Genomic DNA, 19,478 nt, shown 5'->3' with positions numbered 1-19,478 from the left:
TGTCCGCGCGCTTAATTTATGTCGATAAAAAACCTCCAGTTTTGAGACCCCAACTCCAGCTGAAAAATGGCAAACCTCCAGTTTTGAGATTCTGAACTTATCACATGTATGCCCTTGACTTCTGATTTAGGTGGAAAAGTTTTAAGTTGCAATATTAGTGCAAGTTAGTACTTTATTAATAAAATAAGATTGTGTGATAACTGTAAACAATTGGGAACTGTTTTCAGGATATATCAACAATGGTGGTCATCTGAACCTGGAGAGATTTGAAATGTACCTCACAGCATTATCAAAGGTAAAAAGTTGTTTCAGGTTTACATTCAGGTTTACATTCAGGTTTGTCTGACTTTTGCTTGAATATACTGTAGGACATTGTAGATTACAAGTATTTACAAGATTTTACTTCATCCTCTCAACACTTTCAGGGGTGTCCTTGGCCAGGTGGTCGCTGATGTCAGATCTGCTTTGGGTTCAAACCTTGCTTTCTGTCTAGAATTATTGCATGGGAAGAAACCATTCAGCTGGCTTATTTATGGAAGGCCAGTGATTCTACACAGGCGGCAGTTCGTGATAGAATAATGCCTGAAGGTGCACCTGGGTTCTTTGTCCTCCATCAAAAACTGGAAAGGGGCTGTATGACTTATAATTGTGCTGCTGTTACACCCAACAAAATAAATCCACACTTTCTGGTTTTTTTTCATCAATTTTCAGAACAAAATTATGTTGTTTTACCAAGTTAAGTTTTTCAATGTTAGTAAAAGATGAAATTCAATGAAGCTTTGCACCATGTTACAGTTTGACTTTGACACATTCTCTGAGCAAGCGGGTGACCTGAAGTGGTTAGAATCAAAGAAAGCTGAGGCCTCGGCAGAGAAATCAGAAGTTTTGTCTGCAGCCAGGAAACTCTCCAAAAACCAGGTGTGTAATTGTGTTGATTTAATACATGATTCATATTAAGCTGTCTTTAACCAAAAGTTCGGGTTCAGCTCTTATTATATGTCAGATGGTAAATTATTTACTATAGGAAATCATTTTATGTCATAAGCATGAAATTTGATGGTTTTGGGCAAGAAAGCAATATCGGGATATTGATCTGTGGATTTTAATGTCTTAGGATAGAATTATTAGGGAGTTCCTTTGTACATTAGGATTTAATTACATCGATTAATGGCAGGAGAATCAGGAGAATTATTTCTTCAGTAGTAATGCTGTTCATAGTAGATGATAAAACAGCTTGCCCAGAGGTTTATCTTCAAAAGTTGTTTGTTCAGTACAAGTTTACTTTCAGAAGTGTGAGACGGAGAAATTTGAAATTGGTAAAATGACAATTTATGCTGCTCTGTGCATGCATTTACTGTTTACATTTTAGGTAATCAGCAAGACTAATTACATGTAAATTTTACTAGCCTGATATTAAATTTGGTGATCTTATATATTTAGAAAGAACATAAAGTTATTAGAGATGAAGTCTCCATTGTTTTTAAAGCTACAGTTACACATACGGATATGTCCGTGGTTGAGGTACGGTGCGGATGGGAATGATCTGTGGGGGATTGGACACAGATAAGTACAGAGCAGTAAGTCTTAGTACGGGAAAATTGGTGAGAAACGGGGAACAAAAAGATACAGGACGCGAATAAGAACGGAAAGGTACGGCGTACTAAGTTGAACTACGTTTTACTGCGCCTGACAACATGCCCTGCGCGTGGACGGATCTGCGGTGAATTACGTTAAACTACGCTTTAGTACGGACTGCCTCGGATAACTACGTTAAGCTACGGATCAATAAGCATTACTACGTTCGCATAAGGTTTAGTAGCGGGTCGGTACGTTTCATATAAATTCGGCCACTTGTAGACAGCGTTTTCATTACAATTATCTTTGACATCAAGTTAAACTACCGTACGTTTCAGTACGGATAACTACATTTAGTACGTTTAACTACGGATGAATAAGTTTCGGCCAAGTTGGACTAAGTCACGCTCAGATGGCTACGGATCGCTCAAACTTTTGTGCATGTTCAAAAGTTGGAGAAACTTGCAAGTTGGGAGTACGTCTTGAATACGTTTTGACCAAGTGTTAATACGGATTGATACGAATTACTACTTTGAGGTACGGCACAGGTACGGATCGATACGGATAACTACGTTTCTATCCATGGCTAAACGTAGCTATCCGCGCCGTATGTGTGACTGGGGTATTACGTAAGAGGTAAAGCAAGAAACTGGATGAAATGAACATTGTTAGTAGTAACAGTTACAGATATAATTATCGTCTTTGTATGAAAATTGTACTGTTTGGAATAAAACAAGATAGTATAATGGCAAAAGTCCAATTCCGAAAAACTTCAAAGGAATGTGTCGGACTACTGAGTTTCCCAGTATGTTGTCATTTGGTACTATCCTGGCTATTTTAAATACACTGTGTAACCTGTCTAGAGCAAGCACACACTGGAAAGAGTAAAATGTATTTGTTGTTAAAAGGTTGTTGCTGTGAAATGGGTAATTTACTGTAAACACTTCTCTATACAACTGGAACAAAAATATCTGTCTGTATAGAGATAAAGTTTGCTACTTGGAGGTGACAGTAAGAGAGGTAATACTGTACTAAATTTTGATGTACAGACCAAATAATTAACTGCTGCTATCATTTACATAAATTGGTTGATTGACAGTAGTTACATGTGTTTTCTTCCTATGTTTTAGAAAAAAACATTTGCCAGGTTAAACAAACATAAGGAAAACCAGTTCGCTCTACTAGAATCTATAGATGATGATATGGTTTCATCAGAAGAACTGGGAACAGAGTTGATTGACTCCCCTCTTGAAGAAACCTCAGGTAATGATAAGCTAAATTCTGACACAAAAACAGATGATTTACCATTAACTTTCAAGATTTGGTGATTATATGCCACTGTTTTTTGTTGGAATAATGCATAGTTGGAACTCAGTATCTCAAGTTCCTAGGAGCCTGGTGCTATACTTCAAGAGGAACTAAATTTGACAGGAATGATAGTTGGTACAGGTGGCTTCATATCAAGAATACTGATCAAATGCAGGTTATATGATTTTTTTGTGGGAACTTTATTCATTAATCTTAGTGATTTGGATCAGGCCCATGTCCAAAACATTTGTTTAATTTGATGAGATGCCCAAAAAATCAGTAAAATCACAACTGTATAAAAAAAAAAGAAATGAAAAAATGTAATCTTCCTGTTGAAATAGTGCATGCGTCTTATTTACATGTTTACTTATTCTAAGTGGGTGAACATGAATTGCATTTGTCGGCATTGGTTAAAATGTTTGTTTAGGTCCACCTTTTCTCAAAAACTATAAGAGCTACAGCTTTGAAACTTTGCACATTTGTTTATCATCATGAGGGGACTATATAGGCCAAGAACTATAACTCTGATACGCATTTTGTCAGAAATATGGCCCTTTTTTGTACTTAGAAAATTTGAGTTTCTTGGTTAAAATTTTTGACTAGGTCACCTTTTCTCAAAAACTATAAAGAGCTACAGCTTTGAGACTTTGCACACTTGTTTATCATCATTAGGGGACTATGTAGACCAAGAACAATAGCTCTGACCTTTATTTTGTCAGAATTATGTCCCTTTTTGTACTTAGAAAATCTGAACGAAAACTCTTTTCTTACATATTGTCCAGCACTTGCAGATGAGCGATGGCACCTGCTAGCGATGCTCTTGTTAACCTAGCATTTCTTACATCTATAGCTAATAAACTATTCATATTTTCAGAAGAAATTTCTGAGGATATTTCAGAGGAATCTGATGACGATACTTTGGGTGATGAATTCAGACATCATAAAAGAAATTACTACATGACCAAAATGGAATATGAAAAAGTTACTCCGTAAGTAACCTGACATATCCCTATCATTATTAGTTCAGTAGTAAAACTAGGAAGCTGTTGTTGTATAATAAAAATTATACAAAAGAACTGGAACCACTGCTTTACCCTTGCATTATTCTAAGAGGCAACTTATAGGGTGTGAACATTTCATTTTGCTGTAACTCTTTGATCCCAACATGTGTACCGGTAAAAGTTTTGATTCCATACCTCCTATAAATATTTTTAGCTCATCTTTCACATATTGACAAGATGAGCTTTTGTGATCACGCAGCATCCGTCGTCAGTCCGTGCATGCGTCCGTGCGTGCATGCATCCGTAAACTTTTGCTTGTGACCACTCTAGAGGTCACATTTTTTGTGGGATCTTTATGAAAGTTGGTCAGAATGTTCACCTTGATGATATCTAGGTCAAGTTCGAAACTGGGTCACGTGCCATCAAAAACTAGGTCAGTAGGTCTAAAAATAGAAAAACCTTGTGACCTCTGTAGAGGCCATATATTTCACAAGATCTTCATGAAAATCGGTCAGAACGTTCACCTTGATGATATCATGGTCAAGTTCGAAACTGGGTCACGTGCCTTCAAAAACTAGATCAGTAGGTCAAATAATAGAAAAACCTTGTGACCTCTCTAAAGGCCATATTTTTCATGGGATCTGTAAGAAAGTTGGTCTGAATGTTCATCTTGATAAATATCTAGGTCAAGTTTAAAACTGGATCACGTGCGGTCAAAAACTAGGTCAGTAGGTCTAAAAATAGAAAAACCTTGTGACCTCTCTGGAGGCCATATATTTCATGAGATCTTCATGAAGATTGGTCAGAACGTTCACCTTGATGATATCTAGGTCAAGTTTGAAACTGGATCACGTGCCATCAAAAACTAGGTCAGTAGGTCTAAAAATAGAAAAACCTTGTGACCTCTCTAGAGGCCATATATTTCACAAGATCTTCATGAAAATTGGTCAGAACGTTCATCTTGATGATATCTAGGTCAAGTTCGAAACTGGGTCACTTGCCGTCGAAAACTAGGTCAGTAGGTCAAGTAATAGAAAAACCTTGTGACCTCTCTAAAGGCCATATTTTTCATGGGATCTGTATGAAAGTTGGTGTGAATGTTCATCTTGATGATATCTAGGTCAGATTCGAAACAGGGTCATGTGCGGTCAAAAACTAGGTCAGTAGGTCTAAAAATAGAAAAACCTTGTGACCTCTCTAGAGACCATACTTGTGAATGGATCTCCATAAAAATTGGTCTGAATGTTCATCTTGATGATATCTAGGTCAAGTTCGAAACTGGGTCACGTGCCTTCAAAAATTAGGTTAGTAGGTCAAATAATGAAAAAAACGTTGTGACCTCTCTAGAGGCCATATTTTTCATGGGATCTGTATGAAAATTGGTCTGAATGTTTATCTTGATGATATATAGGTCAAAATTGAAACTGGGTCAACTGCGATCAAAAACTAGGTCAGTAGGTCTTGAAATAGAAAAACCTTGTGACCTCTCTAGAGGCCATACACTTGAATGGATCTTCGTGAAAATTGGTCAGAATGTTCACCTTGATGATATTTAGGTCAAGTTTGAAACTGGGTCACGTGCCTTAAAAAACTAGGTCAGTAGGTCAAATAATAAAAAAACCTTGTGACCTCTCTAGAGGCCATACTTTTCATGGGATCTGTATGAAAGGTGGTCTGAATGTTCATTTTGATGATATCTAGGTCAGGTTTGAAACTGGGTCAACTGCGGTCAAAAACTAGGTCAGTAGGCCCAAAATTACTAAAATCTTTTGACCTCTAGAGGCCATATTTTTCAATGGATCTCCATGAAAATTGATCTGAATGTTCACCTTGATGATATCTAGGTCAGTTTCGAAACTGGGTCACGTGCGGTCAAAAACTAGGCCAGTAGGTATAAAAATAGAAAATCCTTGTGACCTCTCTAGAGGCCATATTTTTCATGAGATCTTCATGAAAATTAGTGAGAATGTTCACCTTGATGATATCTAGGTAAAGTTCAAAACAGGGTCACGTACCTTCGAAAACTAGGTCAATAGGTCAAATAATAGAAAAACCTTGTGACCTCTCTAGAGACCATATTTTTCAATGGATCTTCATGAAAATTGGTCAGAATTTTTATCTTGATAATATCTAGGTCAGGTTCAAAACTGGGTCACATGAGCTCAAAAACTAGGTCACTATGTCAGATAATAGAAAAAACGACGTCATACTCAAAACTGTGTCATGTGGGAAGAGGTGAGCGATTCAGGACCATCATGGTCCTCTTGTTATGTGGATGAGATGCGAAGCCAAAACTTTAAGTTCTGTTTGGCACCAGTTGACATGCTCTGTGCTTGTGCCTTTAAAAAACCCAAATCAAATTAAATTTTAAATTTTCACGGTTTGATTGTTGTTAACTGTATATCCAGCAGATTTGACTGGCCTCTTTATTCGTGGAAGCAAATTGATGACATGATCATGTCAGTGACACAAAACTTTTGAATATTGACACTTAAACACCTAAGAAAGGAAAAATGGTAAAGAAATTTAGAAAGCAGAGGAATTAAAAATATTACCATTGAATATTCAAAAGAAAATGTTTACAATTATCAGTATTGAGAATACAAAGTCCTTTTTTATTTCTTGCATCTAGAAATGTGGGTGCTATAGTAACTAACGTAATCCATTAGCAGTTTCTGATTGTTTAGCAATAGTCTTATTTCCTTTCTGCCATTGCATCTTAATCGCTAGGGATATATTGATGTTTTGTTGTTATTTATTAGACAATATATTGACACAAAATGATGAGTCAGTAACAGCCCTAACACTAACATGTATTTTACAGGGAAGTATTACAAGACCAGGCAGAAGGCTATGTTAGAGGCATACAGTGGATTCTACTCTACTATTACGAAGGTGTTCCATCATGGAGCTGGTGAGATTTCCCTTGTTTAATTGTATATAAGAATTATGAACATAAGTTGAATACCGCCCTTTGTAAGTGACTGCTTAACTTAGACCACGTAATGCAGGTTGAAACTATGATACTTATCTCGAAAAGAGCCGAATTTGGTATCCCCGCACGCATAATTTGTCCCAGTATATGCTTGTTTAATGAAGCTTGAGGGTCACCAGAACAAGTTTCTGCAGTGGGACTCAAACTTTAACTCCATAATCGATTTTTTACAAACACTGTGAATACACAAGATTTGACACGCAGTATATTCCAAAAACATTTCTGTTTTAACCATAACTCAAGGTATCTTGGAACATGTCAGCAGCTTGGCCTTGAATTTTTTTGTTTTACTGAGAAATGTATCTACAAGTTCACCTTGAATTTTCACATTAACCAAGAAATATATCTACAAGTTCACCTTGAAATTTCACTTTAACCAAGAAATGTTTCAACAAATTGATCTTGGTGTGCAATATAACCTTGATTTTTCAGGTTTTACCAACATCACTATGCACCCTACATGAGTGACGTTAAGGATTTCAAGAACATGGTGTTACATTTTGACATTGGGACACCATTTAAACCCTTTGAACAGCTGATGGCTGTACTTCCTGCAGCCAGCAAAGATCTCTTACCTATACCATATCAGGTGACTTGCATTATATTATATTACCCTGGAAATAGACTATGAGTTTTAAAAATTGGAAAAGTTGCGTTCAACTGGAATATTTCAAAGCAAGGGGCTCCGTGGTTAAGGCCGCTGACTTCAAATCCCTTAACCTTCATCAATGTAGGTTTGAGCCTCGATTTGCATTGAATTCTTCATGTGACGAAGCCAGCTGGCTTACAGAAGGTTGGTGTTTCTACCCAGGTACCCTCTCGTGATGAAATAATGCACAGAGGGGCACAAGGGACCTTCCTCCATCATTGCTGTATGACCTATATTTGTGTTGGTGCAATATTAAACCCCAACAGAAGCAATATATGTATAGGTTCTGACTTAAGTGATTGCCATTGCACTGAAGTATTGTTGAGAAACAGTGCTAAATTCATTTCAAGTAATGATGTCGATTTTTCAGTCCCGAGAGGTCATGATTGCTGACTTCAAATCACTTGCACTTTACCAATGTAGATTTGAAACAATGTAGGGGGGTGGGGTGTAAAATTCTTTCATATGATGAAGCCATGCAGCCAGCTTGTGGAAGGCTGATGGTTCTGCCAAGGTGGCTGCCTGCGCTTGAAATAGTGTTGGAAGAGGCATGTGGATTCCTCATCCACCACGAAAAGCTTGAAAATTGACATATGATATGACATTTAATTGTGTTGGTGTGATGTAAAACCACTTAAATAAATTTAAAAATCTTGTAAATATTTTCCAGAACCTTATGATTAATGATACCTCCCCTGTGATAGACTTCTACCCTCTCCAGTTTGACACAGATCTCAATGGCAAACAGCAAGACTGGGAGGCTGTTGTTCTTATACCATTCATTGATGAGGTAATACTGCTGTTTTTGTACCATTTGTTGCTGAAGTCATATGATTGCTCTTGCACCATTCATTGATGAGGTAATAGCTGGGCTTCATGGATTTGTCCAGAAACTGCTTTTCTTACTCAGTTTATTATGTTGTGTCTTCCTCTAATTTAAAACATTTTCAGTAGCTTATGTTGCATCAGTCTGGAACAATTTTACCCCAACATTAAAATATGTACATTTATTTCTAAAATACAAAAAGAAAAGAATAAGACATTGTTGTCACCTATTTTTGGTGTTGGTAATGATTAAGATTTCATTTAGTCAGCTTTCCTGGAACTATATGATTTGGCAGTCTGATCATGATCTGCACTGTTTGCCCTTTCTGTCAGTATCAGTAAATAGTACTGTCCAAGTTGAAAGATGGAGAAGTTCATTATAGAAATTTAGCAGGGTAAAGGTTAAGTATGTTGGCCAAGAACTATAACCTGACCTTGTCAGAATAATGGCCCTTTTGTGGTATTTCTTGCTTCAAACTTATGTTAAGATCTAATTTTTAAAACCTATTTAGTTCTTTGTAAGTACACTTGTTTATCATCTTTAGTTTTTTTAGTAGGTGAGGAACCACAGTTCCAGCTATTTCCAGGCCTTACATGTTTGGCTTGTCAGGTTTGTATTAGTTCTTGCAGACAGTGTACTTTGTTCAAAGAAGAATTAATTAGTTATTTTTCTGCTTTCCAGAATCGCTTATTGTCAGCTATCAGATCAGTGGAACACTTGCTGAAGGACGAGGAGAGAGCCCGCAATACTCATGGTCCTCATTTGTTGTTTGAGTACACTCCGGAACCAGGGGACGTTTACCCATCACCTTTACCCGATCATTTCCCAGACATTGCTATCAGTCATTCCAAGTATGTCTTACATTTCTATTTAAGCAACTTTTGTGCTAATATACATCAATATATGTAAGTACAAGACTGCAACAATAACTGACTGGAGACAGTACTGATCTGAAAGGTCTTAACCTTTAGCATGCTAGATAAATTGTCGTCTGCTGGAAATGTCGTCTGCTAAAATTGTAAAGTTCATTCAATTTGCTCCAAAATTGTAAGAAATATTGTCGGAATAGCAAACAGCTTGGAACCTGATCAGACGCCGATTTAATCGGCGTCTGATCTGGTTCCAAGCTGTTTGCAAAGGCTGTTAAATTCGCCTGCAGCAGGCTAAGGGTTAATTCCACTTTTTCATTTAACATTGTGTGTAAAACAAAAATTATGAACTTCTGTTTGAGTGATTAGTAAGAGAGTAAAGGGCTTTATAATAATTTTTTTATATAATTATTGTTGGTGGAGGTGATATGGTCAGTTGAATACTCGAGTTTTGAGGTTAGACTTCCAATCTTTTCATTTTGCTAATCAATGAAAATTTTCATTGCACTTGACCATTAGTTAAGTCCCCTGTATGTGACATGTTTCAGTGTATTGTAGTCATAAATTCTGTGCCATAATACATTTCCAATACTTTCAGGCTAACACAAGTCCATATGGATGAGTTCCGTATCCCAGGGTACTTGCTGAAGAAGGGAATTCTGCCAGGAGCCAAGTTAGACGTCTTCTTCCCAGGATTCCCAACACTGAAACATATTCGCCATCATGTAAGGCAATAGTGATTTAATGCTATTTATAATACCTCTATATTGGGGCTATATTTGGAGTCACACTTGTCTATTCATCCTTCCATCCATTGAGTATGCTCCTTTTCTTATCCGCTTGGAAGAATTTCATTAAACTAGCATAGATAGTTCACGCAACATGCAGGTCACTATATCCAAGGTCAGGGTCACACTTTGGGGGTGCGGGTGGGGGTCACTGGTGAAATAGCTTAATTCTTGTTTTCTCTATATGTTGTCCGACTTTCTAAACTTTCATCAATTATGTACATCACCAAGACAACATGCAGAGGGCTAAACTCGGGTAGCTTAGTCCAAGGTCAAACTCACACTTTTGAGGTTAAAGGTCAAAATACTTTTGACTGTGTCTGCTCCTAATCTTCTGAAAAACTTCCTGAAAGCTTTTCATCAAAATGGCATCAGTTGTTAACTTCATAAAGAACATACGCAGAGCGTAAAACCCAAGCCACTACAATTAAGGTCAAGCTCACACTTTGAGGTCAAAGGTCAAATTACTTGCTCTAAATGTTTAAAACCATTTGGAAGTTTTCATCAGATTTGCATCAAATGTTAAGCTCCGGAAGACCATATACAGAGCGCATAACCAAAGTCATTAGGTCTAAGGTCAAGGTCGGTCAGTATCTCCTAAACTACTAGAAAGCTTTTCATAAACATTTTATCAGTCGTATACTTCATCAAGACAGCATGCAGAGCACATTACTCAGTCACCTAGTTTCAGGTCATATATATATATTAGCAATTTTATTTCATAAAAGAAAATTATATAATTTTATAATAAATAGATTGCATGTATGATAACTGTACATAGCTCCTGGGTGGATTCTTTTGCAGTGTCTTGTATTTTGAATATTTTTGCAGAAAAATCTTGTTGTGATACAATATGTTTATAACTTTTAGGCTGTCTTGAGTAAGGAAGGCGTGAAAGTATTCCAGATGAACAGTCGAGGTTACAATACCATGTTATATATAGAACAAGAAGAGGAGGAACCAGTTAGTATATCTCTAAATAGAAGTTTATTTTTATACATTTAAGTAAATGGCAGTGTTGGACAGGAAGTTATTACACATTTATTTGCATGAGGGTGTAAATTCAGATAAGACTGGTAATTACCACATAAGGCAGATCATTGCCATTTAATGAGTTGTTTATCAAATATCTAAACAATAACAAGTACTGTATTGTTAAATTTACCATTGACGTTATCGAATGCTCTTCAGTATGACAACACATAGTAAGTTGATGTCAAAACTTATTGTGGCGTTTTTTTGTGCCAACTTTCAGTTATTGGTCTTGATTTTGGGAGGTGTTTTTATGCCCCTGAAGGGAGGCATATAGTTTTTGAACCGTGTCCGGTCCATATCTTTGTCATCGATGGATGGATTTTCAAATAACTTGGCCTGAATGTGTACCACAGTAAGACGATGTGTCGCGCGCAAGACCCAGGTCCGTAGCTCAAAGGTCAAGGTCACACTTAGACGTTAAAGGATAGTGCATTGATGGGCGTGTCCGGTCCATATCTTTGTCATCGGTGGATATATTTTCAAATAACTTGGCATGAATGTGTACCACAGTAAGACGACGTGTTTGGCGCAAGACCCAGGTCTGTAGCTCAAAGGTCAAGGTCACACTTAGACGTTAAAGGATAGTGCATTGATGGGCGTGTCCGGTCCATATCTTTGTCATCGATGGATGGATTTTCAAATAACTTGGCATGAATGTGTACCACAGTAAGACGACGTGTCGTGCGCAAGACCCAGGTTCATAGCTCAAAGGTCAAGGTCACACTTAGACGTTAAAGGATAGTGCATTGATGGGCGTGTCCGGTCCCTATCTTTGTCATCGATGGATGGATTTTCAAATAACTTGGCATGAATGTGTACCACAGTAAGACGACATGTCACAAGCACGACCCAGGTCTGTAGCTCAAAGGTCAAGGTCACACTTAGACGTTAAAGGTCATTTTTCATGATAGTGCATTGATGGGCATGTCCGGTCCATATCTTCGGCATTCATGCATGGATTCTAAAATAACTATGCATGAATGTGTGACACAGTAAGACGACGTGTCATGCGCAAGACCCAGCTCTGTAGGTCAAAGGTCCTAAACTCTAACATTGGCCATAACTATTCATTCAAAGTGCCATGGGGGCATGTGTCATCCTATGGAGACAGCTCTTGTTTTTTCCAATTTATAGTAAGGTATATAATAATACAGCTTGCTGAGGATTGTCATAAAATAAAACTTGTATTGTACTAGGTGGAAATTTGATTCCATATTTTGCTTGTGTCTGGAATGCTCAGTATAGTTCCATGCCTGATCAACATTTCTTTGTTAATTTTCCTGCCACAAGTGGTGGTGGGGGGTTATAGGAATGGTCTCTGTCCATCATTCCGTCTGTCCATCCATAACATTTTGTGTCTGCTCTGTATCTTCTAAGCCCCTTCAATGATTTTCATGAAACTAGGGTCAAATGATCACCTCATCAAGACGATGTGCAGAACCCATGAGTCAGCAATGTCGGCTCAAGGTCAAGGTCACAACTCTAGGTCAAAGGTTTGAGCCTTCCATTTTATGTCTGCTCTGTATCTTCTTAACCCCTTGAAGGATTATCATAAAACTTGGGTTCAAATGATCACCTTATCAAGGCGATGTGCAGAACTCATGAGTCAGCCATGTCGGCTCAAGGTCAAGGTCACAACTCAAGGTCAAAGGTTTGAGCCTTCCATTTTATGTCTGCTCTGTACCTCCTTAACTCCTTGAAGGATTTTAATGACTTGGCTGTAATATACCATTTATCAAGACAATGTGCCGGATTCAAAATTCACCCCTGCGAGCTTAAGGTCAAGGACACAACTTGATTATTTAATGGTTCTATCCAATACCATAAACTCTTTCACTATACATATCAATGGTGGGAATATGGCTGTCTTTCAGACTGTCTTGTCTCCAAGGATTTTACAGTCATTGTACGCCCCGACGACAAAGTGGTAAGGGGGGGTATACTGGTTTCAGGTTGTCTGTCCGTCCATCTGTCTGTCTGTAGACACAATCTTGTGCGCACCATCTCTCCTCATCCCCTTGACACAATTTAATGAAACTTCACACAAGTGATCAGTTACAACAGTAGTTGTGCATGGGGCATGTTAGGTTCTTTCAGAAAAATTTTTGCAGAGTTACGGGACTTTGTTTATTGTTACTATACTATATACATAGACACAATCTTGTGCGCACCATCTCTCCGCATCCCCTTGACACAATTTAATGAAACTTCACACAAGTGATCAGTAACAACAGAAGTTGTGCATGGGGCATGTTAGGTTCATTCAGATAAAAAAAAATTGCAGAGTTACGGGACTTTGTTTTTCGTTACTATACTATATACATAGACACAATCTTGTGCGCAACATCTCTCCTCATCCCCTTGACACAATTTAATGAATCTTCACACAAGTGATCAGTAACATAATTACTTGTGCATGGGGCATGTTAGGTTGTTTCAATGACAAAAATTGCAAAGTTACGGGACTTTGTTTCTTGTTCACATACTATGTACATACAGTCTGCATATGCAATCTTGTGCACGCCTAATCTTCTGAACCCTTGCACACAATTTAATGAAACTTCACACAAGTGATCAGTATCAACCCTAGTTGTACATGGTGCATGTTACGTTCTTTTAGATAAATATTCTGCATAGTTATGGGACTTTGTTTTTTGTTACTATACTGTATACATACAGTCTATATACATACAGTCCATATAATTATGCAATCTTGTGTGAGTCAAATTGCAATGTACTGTGTCAGTGCATGCGGGGGGTACATTCATCACCTTTAGTGATAGCTCTAGTTTGTGACAAATGTACCAGTGGGGGGCACACCCTGTGTCCTACAGACATTCTAGTTTTTGACTGAAATAAAAACAAGAAATAATTATGTAAATGTATGTAGAAATAGGTTTATGATAAAAGTAGTTTGATCTTGGCTATATTTTGCACTTCTGTGTTTTTATTACTTAAACAAAAAATCCATGCATAATTGTTTATGAATGTACAATATGAATTAATCAAATTTCAAATTTGTACAGAAAAGGTTATGGGAAATTTATTGACTCATGAAATCTACAGAAATTAGTCCCCCACAATAATTGATGGTTTCACAGTACGTTAACACAGAAGAGTTATTGTTATTATATTTTTCAAATAGGACATTGACAAAGTAGCGAAGGAGTATCTAGGGAAGGAAATCTATGTTGGTTGGCCACATCTTTATGAAGCGAAAGTTGTAGCAGTATGCAATAATGAATATAGGTAAGGTGATCAAATTGAATTTGAAAGGACAAATACAGGTGGGACATCAGTGGCTAAGGGGTAAGGATGGCTGACTGTAAGTCACTTTGGCTTTCAACGAATGAGTTTTGAGTCTTAAAGTTTTATGTTAATAATCTCTCCAAAAAGGATTCATGTGGTCTTAGATTCTTTCCATTTTTCCCAGTCATGCCTGAAATATTACATAAAGGGACACCTGGGATTTTCTGCCAACTACGTCTTGAAAGTCTCCTTCCCTAGGCAAGGCTAATATCCTCTAAGATTTGATAGATACTGAAGACAGTATGTCTGAAGTTACCTCCACCTCTGATTCATAATGACTGAGCCTGTGTCTCAGATTTTCAGTAGAAAAAGTTTGTATTAGTTAACTATTACCTGTTTAATAACTTACTGTTAGACTACATATAGTGGCTGAAATTTTGTTGAAAGATGTTAGAAATCCATCAAAGTATTGTCACTTGCATGCATTGTAATGTTGGACAAGTCACATTGTACATTTAGTGTACTTTTCCTATCCTCAGAATTGCAGTGAAATACAGATACTTTACACTGTAAAGTTTGTTAAATATTTAAGTCAGTTTCATGTTTGATGTAAATGTTTTTAATTCGGTTCTTTCTCATTGTTTAGTTATACCCAGGTGGAACCAGCCAGTGGTAAGAGTAAAGGCACACACCAGCGTCCTCAGGTTAATCGAGAGGAGATTGATGATAATACATACACAATCTTCTCAAAGGAAATAAGCACTATTGCTGAAAGGTGGGTTGTTTTATCTTCTGAGGTTACTGTTTCAATTTTCTAGCTGGATACACTCCTACACTAACCCTTTATTGCAAGGATAATGCATGTTTTTATGCCCCTGGCATCTACTGATGCGGGAGGCATATAGTGATTGTCCTGTCCGTCCGTTCATCCGTCCGTTCATCCGTCCATTCGTCTGTCCGTATGAGGTAAAACCAAATAGGACCGTTTGGTCTAGCATCAATACCCCTAACTAGAATGACTTGATACTAATGCAGATGTAACCTGTAACCATTCCTCATCTTCAGACATCACCTGACCTAAGTTTGACCTTGACCTTGAACTTGACATCGTTTTGGACTTTGGTTGGTTTGAATTGACAAGGATGCCATGGGGGGCATCAAGCGTTTATTGAACGCAGCTCCTTGTTTGTGTTTGCTATGATATTCATTCATCGAGAGGAATTACTTGGACACCAAGGTGTTTCGGGGGATTCTGTTGATATTATAAAGTTAAACAAACATGTTCTAAAATAAAATATGTAAACAGCTAGATTGTGAATACTTTGAGGTAAGCATTTGTTTCCTCTCAAACTTGTTTTAATTATATGCTATAGGGTTGAACTATGCAAGAGCTTTACCATGGATTGCACACAGATTCCTTTACTTTTCTGTAAAAACACTGAAAACGGTAATAACAGCAGTTTTATGCGAGAATACAGCTCTTGATTGTTCATTCAGTACATAGACTTAGATATTATAGTTGTTCAAGTATATTTGTTCCAAGGTTGTGAGTATACAGAATAATAACCTCTTGATTCAAAGGCATTGACAGACTTTTGACCTGAATTCTTACATACCAGATAGGGTTGATCTTTCCATTCTTGCAGAATTGGCTGCTGGAAAAATCACATTGTTAAATGCAGAATCAATGCAGCATTGAATGATGAGTGAAGTTTTGCTGGCTGGCTGTTGCATATCTTGTCCTACTGAATCTGTTGCAGATGTATGCCGTGTTTGTATTGAAAGCAGAATCTAAGGTAGATTGACAGTTATAACTTGAGACATTCATTTGTTCTTTTTTATTTCAGATACAAAGACCGACTTGGAATTGTGATAGGAGAGACACAAATACTTCTGAGAGCTTTACCCATGACAGGCAGAAAGTAAGGCTTTAAATACATGAAATAACCTGTCAAGTTTAGACCATTTAATGTAATGTAAATTTAGGTATTAAAAATGTCTTCAATAGACATGTTTTTAGAAGACGTAATTCACTCCATGTTTAAGAAACAAAAGGTAAATTTTAGTCCCAGTTTTTACAGTTTTTATTTATGACTGATTGTAAATGCAACAGAATGTAACTCTGAAAATCAGATACTGTAAAATTGTTTGATTTTGCAGGTATGATATTTTATGGTTTAGCTGACTCTTTTGTGGGGATATAAATTTGTGGATTTCAAATTTTAACACAAGTTGAAAGAGTATTTGACTTATTAGTTTTGGTGTGATTTCGTGGATTAACTGGACCATGAAATTCACAAAAAATAGTCCCCCATGAAAATTAATGATTACACAGTATAGAGATTAAAATTTCAACAGAACTATATCTGTGAGTAAAATTTGAATATCTTTATGGTAATGGGAATGTTTTTCCTGGTGCTGCTGTGTGTTTTGATATTAAAAATGGCAGAATTTTAGGTCTGTTTTACTTGTTATAGGTATATATTCAGTTCCCAAGGAAGGGTTACAATGGATAAACAATTCGGAAAATTGCCTGTATCTTTTGCAAAACAGGCAACTGTCAAAGTAAGTACCATTTTTTCCCATCCTTCTTGTTACGTTGTTGAACTTCTTAGATAGAAAAGATAGGGGAGAGAGAGAGAGAGTTAAACTTGGCCTATTGGTAGCTTATGGTTTGGATCACATATAGCGCCAGATGAGTTTAGTATATTGTCAGTTTTTGGTTTTCATAGAAAGTATCTGTTTCACAAATTTACTTCTTCCGTCTGAAACCAGTAGCACAAAAATATGTTGAACTTCACCTTTTCCAAGAAATTTAAGAAAATACCTGTATATCCTTTTAAAAGATGTTTGAAACATGTTCTGATTGTTTTACTGTAGGATATAGCAGTACATGACCCAGAGTTCTGTCAGTTTAAGACCCTGAAGGAATACCTTCCCGAGGGTAATCCAGTATTCATGCTTGGTTGGCCACATTATGCTTGCCAAGGGGAAGTCATTGAAACCGACATGGAAAGTGGGCGTATCCGAATTAATCTGTCAATCTTGGAAGAGCCACACCTCTCAAACATTATTAATCAGCAACAGGTAAGGAATTTTAGAAACTCTGTAGCTGTTTGCTAATTGCATGAGTAATCAATCTTCTGAATATATATTTTGTTCAAAAATCAACTTGATTTTAACTTAATTTTCAGTTCTTTAAAGAACGAAGAATGACTGTGTTGTTAACTGTAATATGATGGACATTTAGTCAAGTATGTTCAGTGAAATTAATTAGAGCCACGCCATGAGCAAGCCAACATAGTGCGTTTGTGACCAGCATGGATCCAGACCAGCCTGTGCAGTCTGGTCAGGATCCATGCTGTTCGCTAAGGTTTTCTCTAATGGCAATAGGCTTTGAAAGCGAACAGCATGGATCCTGACTAGACTGCGTGGATGTGCAGGCTGGTCTGGATCCATGCTGGTCGCAAGTGCACTGTTGGTTTTCTCATGGTGTGGCTCATTTAATAGCAGAGGGCATTTTTTTCTTCCACTTCAGATATATCCTTCAGTGGTATGGAAGTTTTGATATTTCCATCTTGCTTGGATTGTTTGATGCCTTGTAATCACATTGATAGAATCACCAGTGCCTTTAACCCTTACTGTTTCATGATTGGCCCATTTTTAGCTCAAGGTGAGCTTTTGTGATCACCCTTCGTCCGTCGTCCGTCCCGTGTGCGTATGTCCGTCCGTCCGTCAACAATTTCTTGTCTGCACAATAGTGGTTTCATTTATGATTTTATTTTAACCAAACTTACACACAACTTGTATCACCATAAGATCTCGGTTCCTTTCTTGAACTGGCCAGATCCCATTATGGGTTCCAGAGTTATGGCCCCTGAAAGGGCCAAAATCAGCTATTTTGACCTTGTCTGCACAATAGCAGCTTTATTTATGATTTGATTTTTACCAAACTGGCACACAACTTGTATCACCATAAGATCTTGGTTCCTTTTTTGAACTGGCCAGATTCCATTATGGGTTCCAGAGTTATGGCCCCTGAAAGGACCAGAATTAGCTATTTTGCCCTTGGCTGCACAATAGCAGCTTCATTTATGATTTGAATTTAATCAAACTTGCACAAAACTTGTGTTGCCATAAGATCTCAGTTCCTTTATTGAACTGGCCAGATCCCCTAATGGGTTCTAGAGTTATGGGCCCTGAAGGGGCCAAAATTAGCTATTTTGACCTTGTCTGCACAATAGCAACTTCATTTATGTTTTGATTTTAACCAAACTTGCACACAACTTGTATCACCACAAGATCTTGGTTCCTTTCTTAAACTGGACAGATTCCATCATGGGTTCCAGAGTTATGGCCCCTTAAATGTCCAAAATTGGCTATTTTGGCTTTTGCAGCCATAAAGAGACTTCATTTATGGTTTTATTTGATACAAACTTCCAAAATATCTTCAACAACAATAACTCTTGGATTCCATGACAAATCAGATCCATTCGTAGTTTCCAGAGTTATTTTATATCTGATTACCTCCCCTGATTGTAGTTAAAATGGATTTATATCAGTAAGTACTTACAGGACTTACTTGAAATTTCATTATTGTCATTAGTTGGACCGAGGCAATCGGGGTATATAACTATGGACTAATTTTATGTCAAATTACCTCGCTTTATTTTTGAATTTAAAATGGGTATATCTCCGTAACTATTTATGTTAACAGATTTATTTGGCAGATCCTTCTTTTGTTATCTTACAATAATTTTCTTTTGAATTACTTCCCTTTTACGTTACTATAAATAGCCTATTTTTAGTAACTTTTTTATTATTGGCCGTAGGGAAAAACTGAGACCACTTTTCTGTGGTACAACATGGATGGTACCTCCAATTTTTAGGTGTATTTTGACATATCTGTACCTTGTAAGAATTTTGTTTTTCTTTTTGGTTAAATTTCTTTCCTTTGTTGTTCCTGTCCTTTGGACTTAGATATTTTTTCTGAGGACCTTCTTGTCCTCAAGTGCAATGATAACAGGTGAGCGATATAGGGCCATCATGGCCCTCTTGTATACATTTAACACCTTTATTCATGATTGAGTCTGACTAGGTCTTTAACCCATACCATTTAATGATTAGGTCATTATAATTATACATTTAACATCCCTCTTTTCATGATTGGGTCCCTCTAGGTG

The 19,478-nt window shown here is 37.2% G+C and overlaps 2 protein-coding genes across 3 annotated transcripts in view; both read left to right on the top strand.

Annotated features, from left to right (window-relative positions):
• LOC123527773 (uncharacterized) overlaps positions 1-19,478 on the top strand; it is a 188,998-nt gene that overhangs the window by 111,538 nt on the left and 57,982 nt on the right. The gene's annotated exons all lie outside the window — the stretch shown is intronic.
• Positions 1-19,478, top strand: part of LOC123526979 (5'-3' exoribonuclease 1-like) — a 67,865-nt gene that overhangs the window by 18,639 nt on the left and 29,748 nt on the right. Inside the window, exons 10-25 of one of the 2 annotated variants that reach the window (XM_053523771.1) lie at positions 228-295; positions 796-918; positions 2,706-2,838; positions 3,758-3,872; positions 6,709-6,798; positions 7,312-7,468; positions 8,199-8,318; positions 9,036-9,205; positions 9,822-9,948; positions 10,882-10,974; positions 14,192-14,295; positions 14,942-15,070; positions 16,143-16,217; positions 16,773-16,860; positions 17,176-17,382; positions 17,834-17,848. In XM_053523771.1, coding sequence (XP_053379746.1) covers positions 228-295; positions 796-918; positions 2,706-2,838; positions 3,758-3,872; positions 6,709-6,798; positions 7,312-7,468; positions 8,199-8,318; positions 9,036-9,205; positions 9,822-9,948; positions 10,882-10,974; positions 14,192-14,295; positions 14,942-15,070; positions 16,143-16,217; positions 16,773-16,860; positions 17,176-17,382; positions 17,834-17,848 — 1,814 coding nt within the window. The remainder of the gene's footprint in view (positions 1-227; positions 296-795; positions 919-2,705; positions 2,839-3,757; positions 3,873-6,708; positions 6,799-7,311; positions 7,469-8,198; positions 8,319-9,035; positions 9,206-9,821; positions 9,949-10,881; positions 10,975-14,191; positions 14,296-14,941; positions 15,071-16,142; positions 16,218-16,772; positions 16,861-17,175; positions 17,383-17,833; positions 17,849-19,478) is intronic. The other variant, XM_053523773.1, reaches the window with a different exon arrangement.

The sequence above is a fragment of the Mercenaria mercenaria genome, chromosome 14 (assembly GCF_021730395.1).
Source record: "Mercenaria mercenaria strain notata chromosome 14, MADL_Memer_1, whole genome shotgun sequence".
Lineage (NCBI taxonomy): Eukaryota > Metazoa > Mollusca > Bivalvia > Venerida > Veneridae > Mercenaria > Mercenaria mercenaria.
Note: the sequence above shows the minus strand (reverse complement) of the source record. Positions and strands in the feature narration are given on the sequence as shown.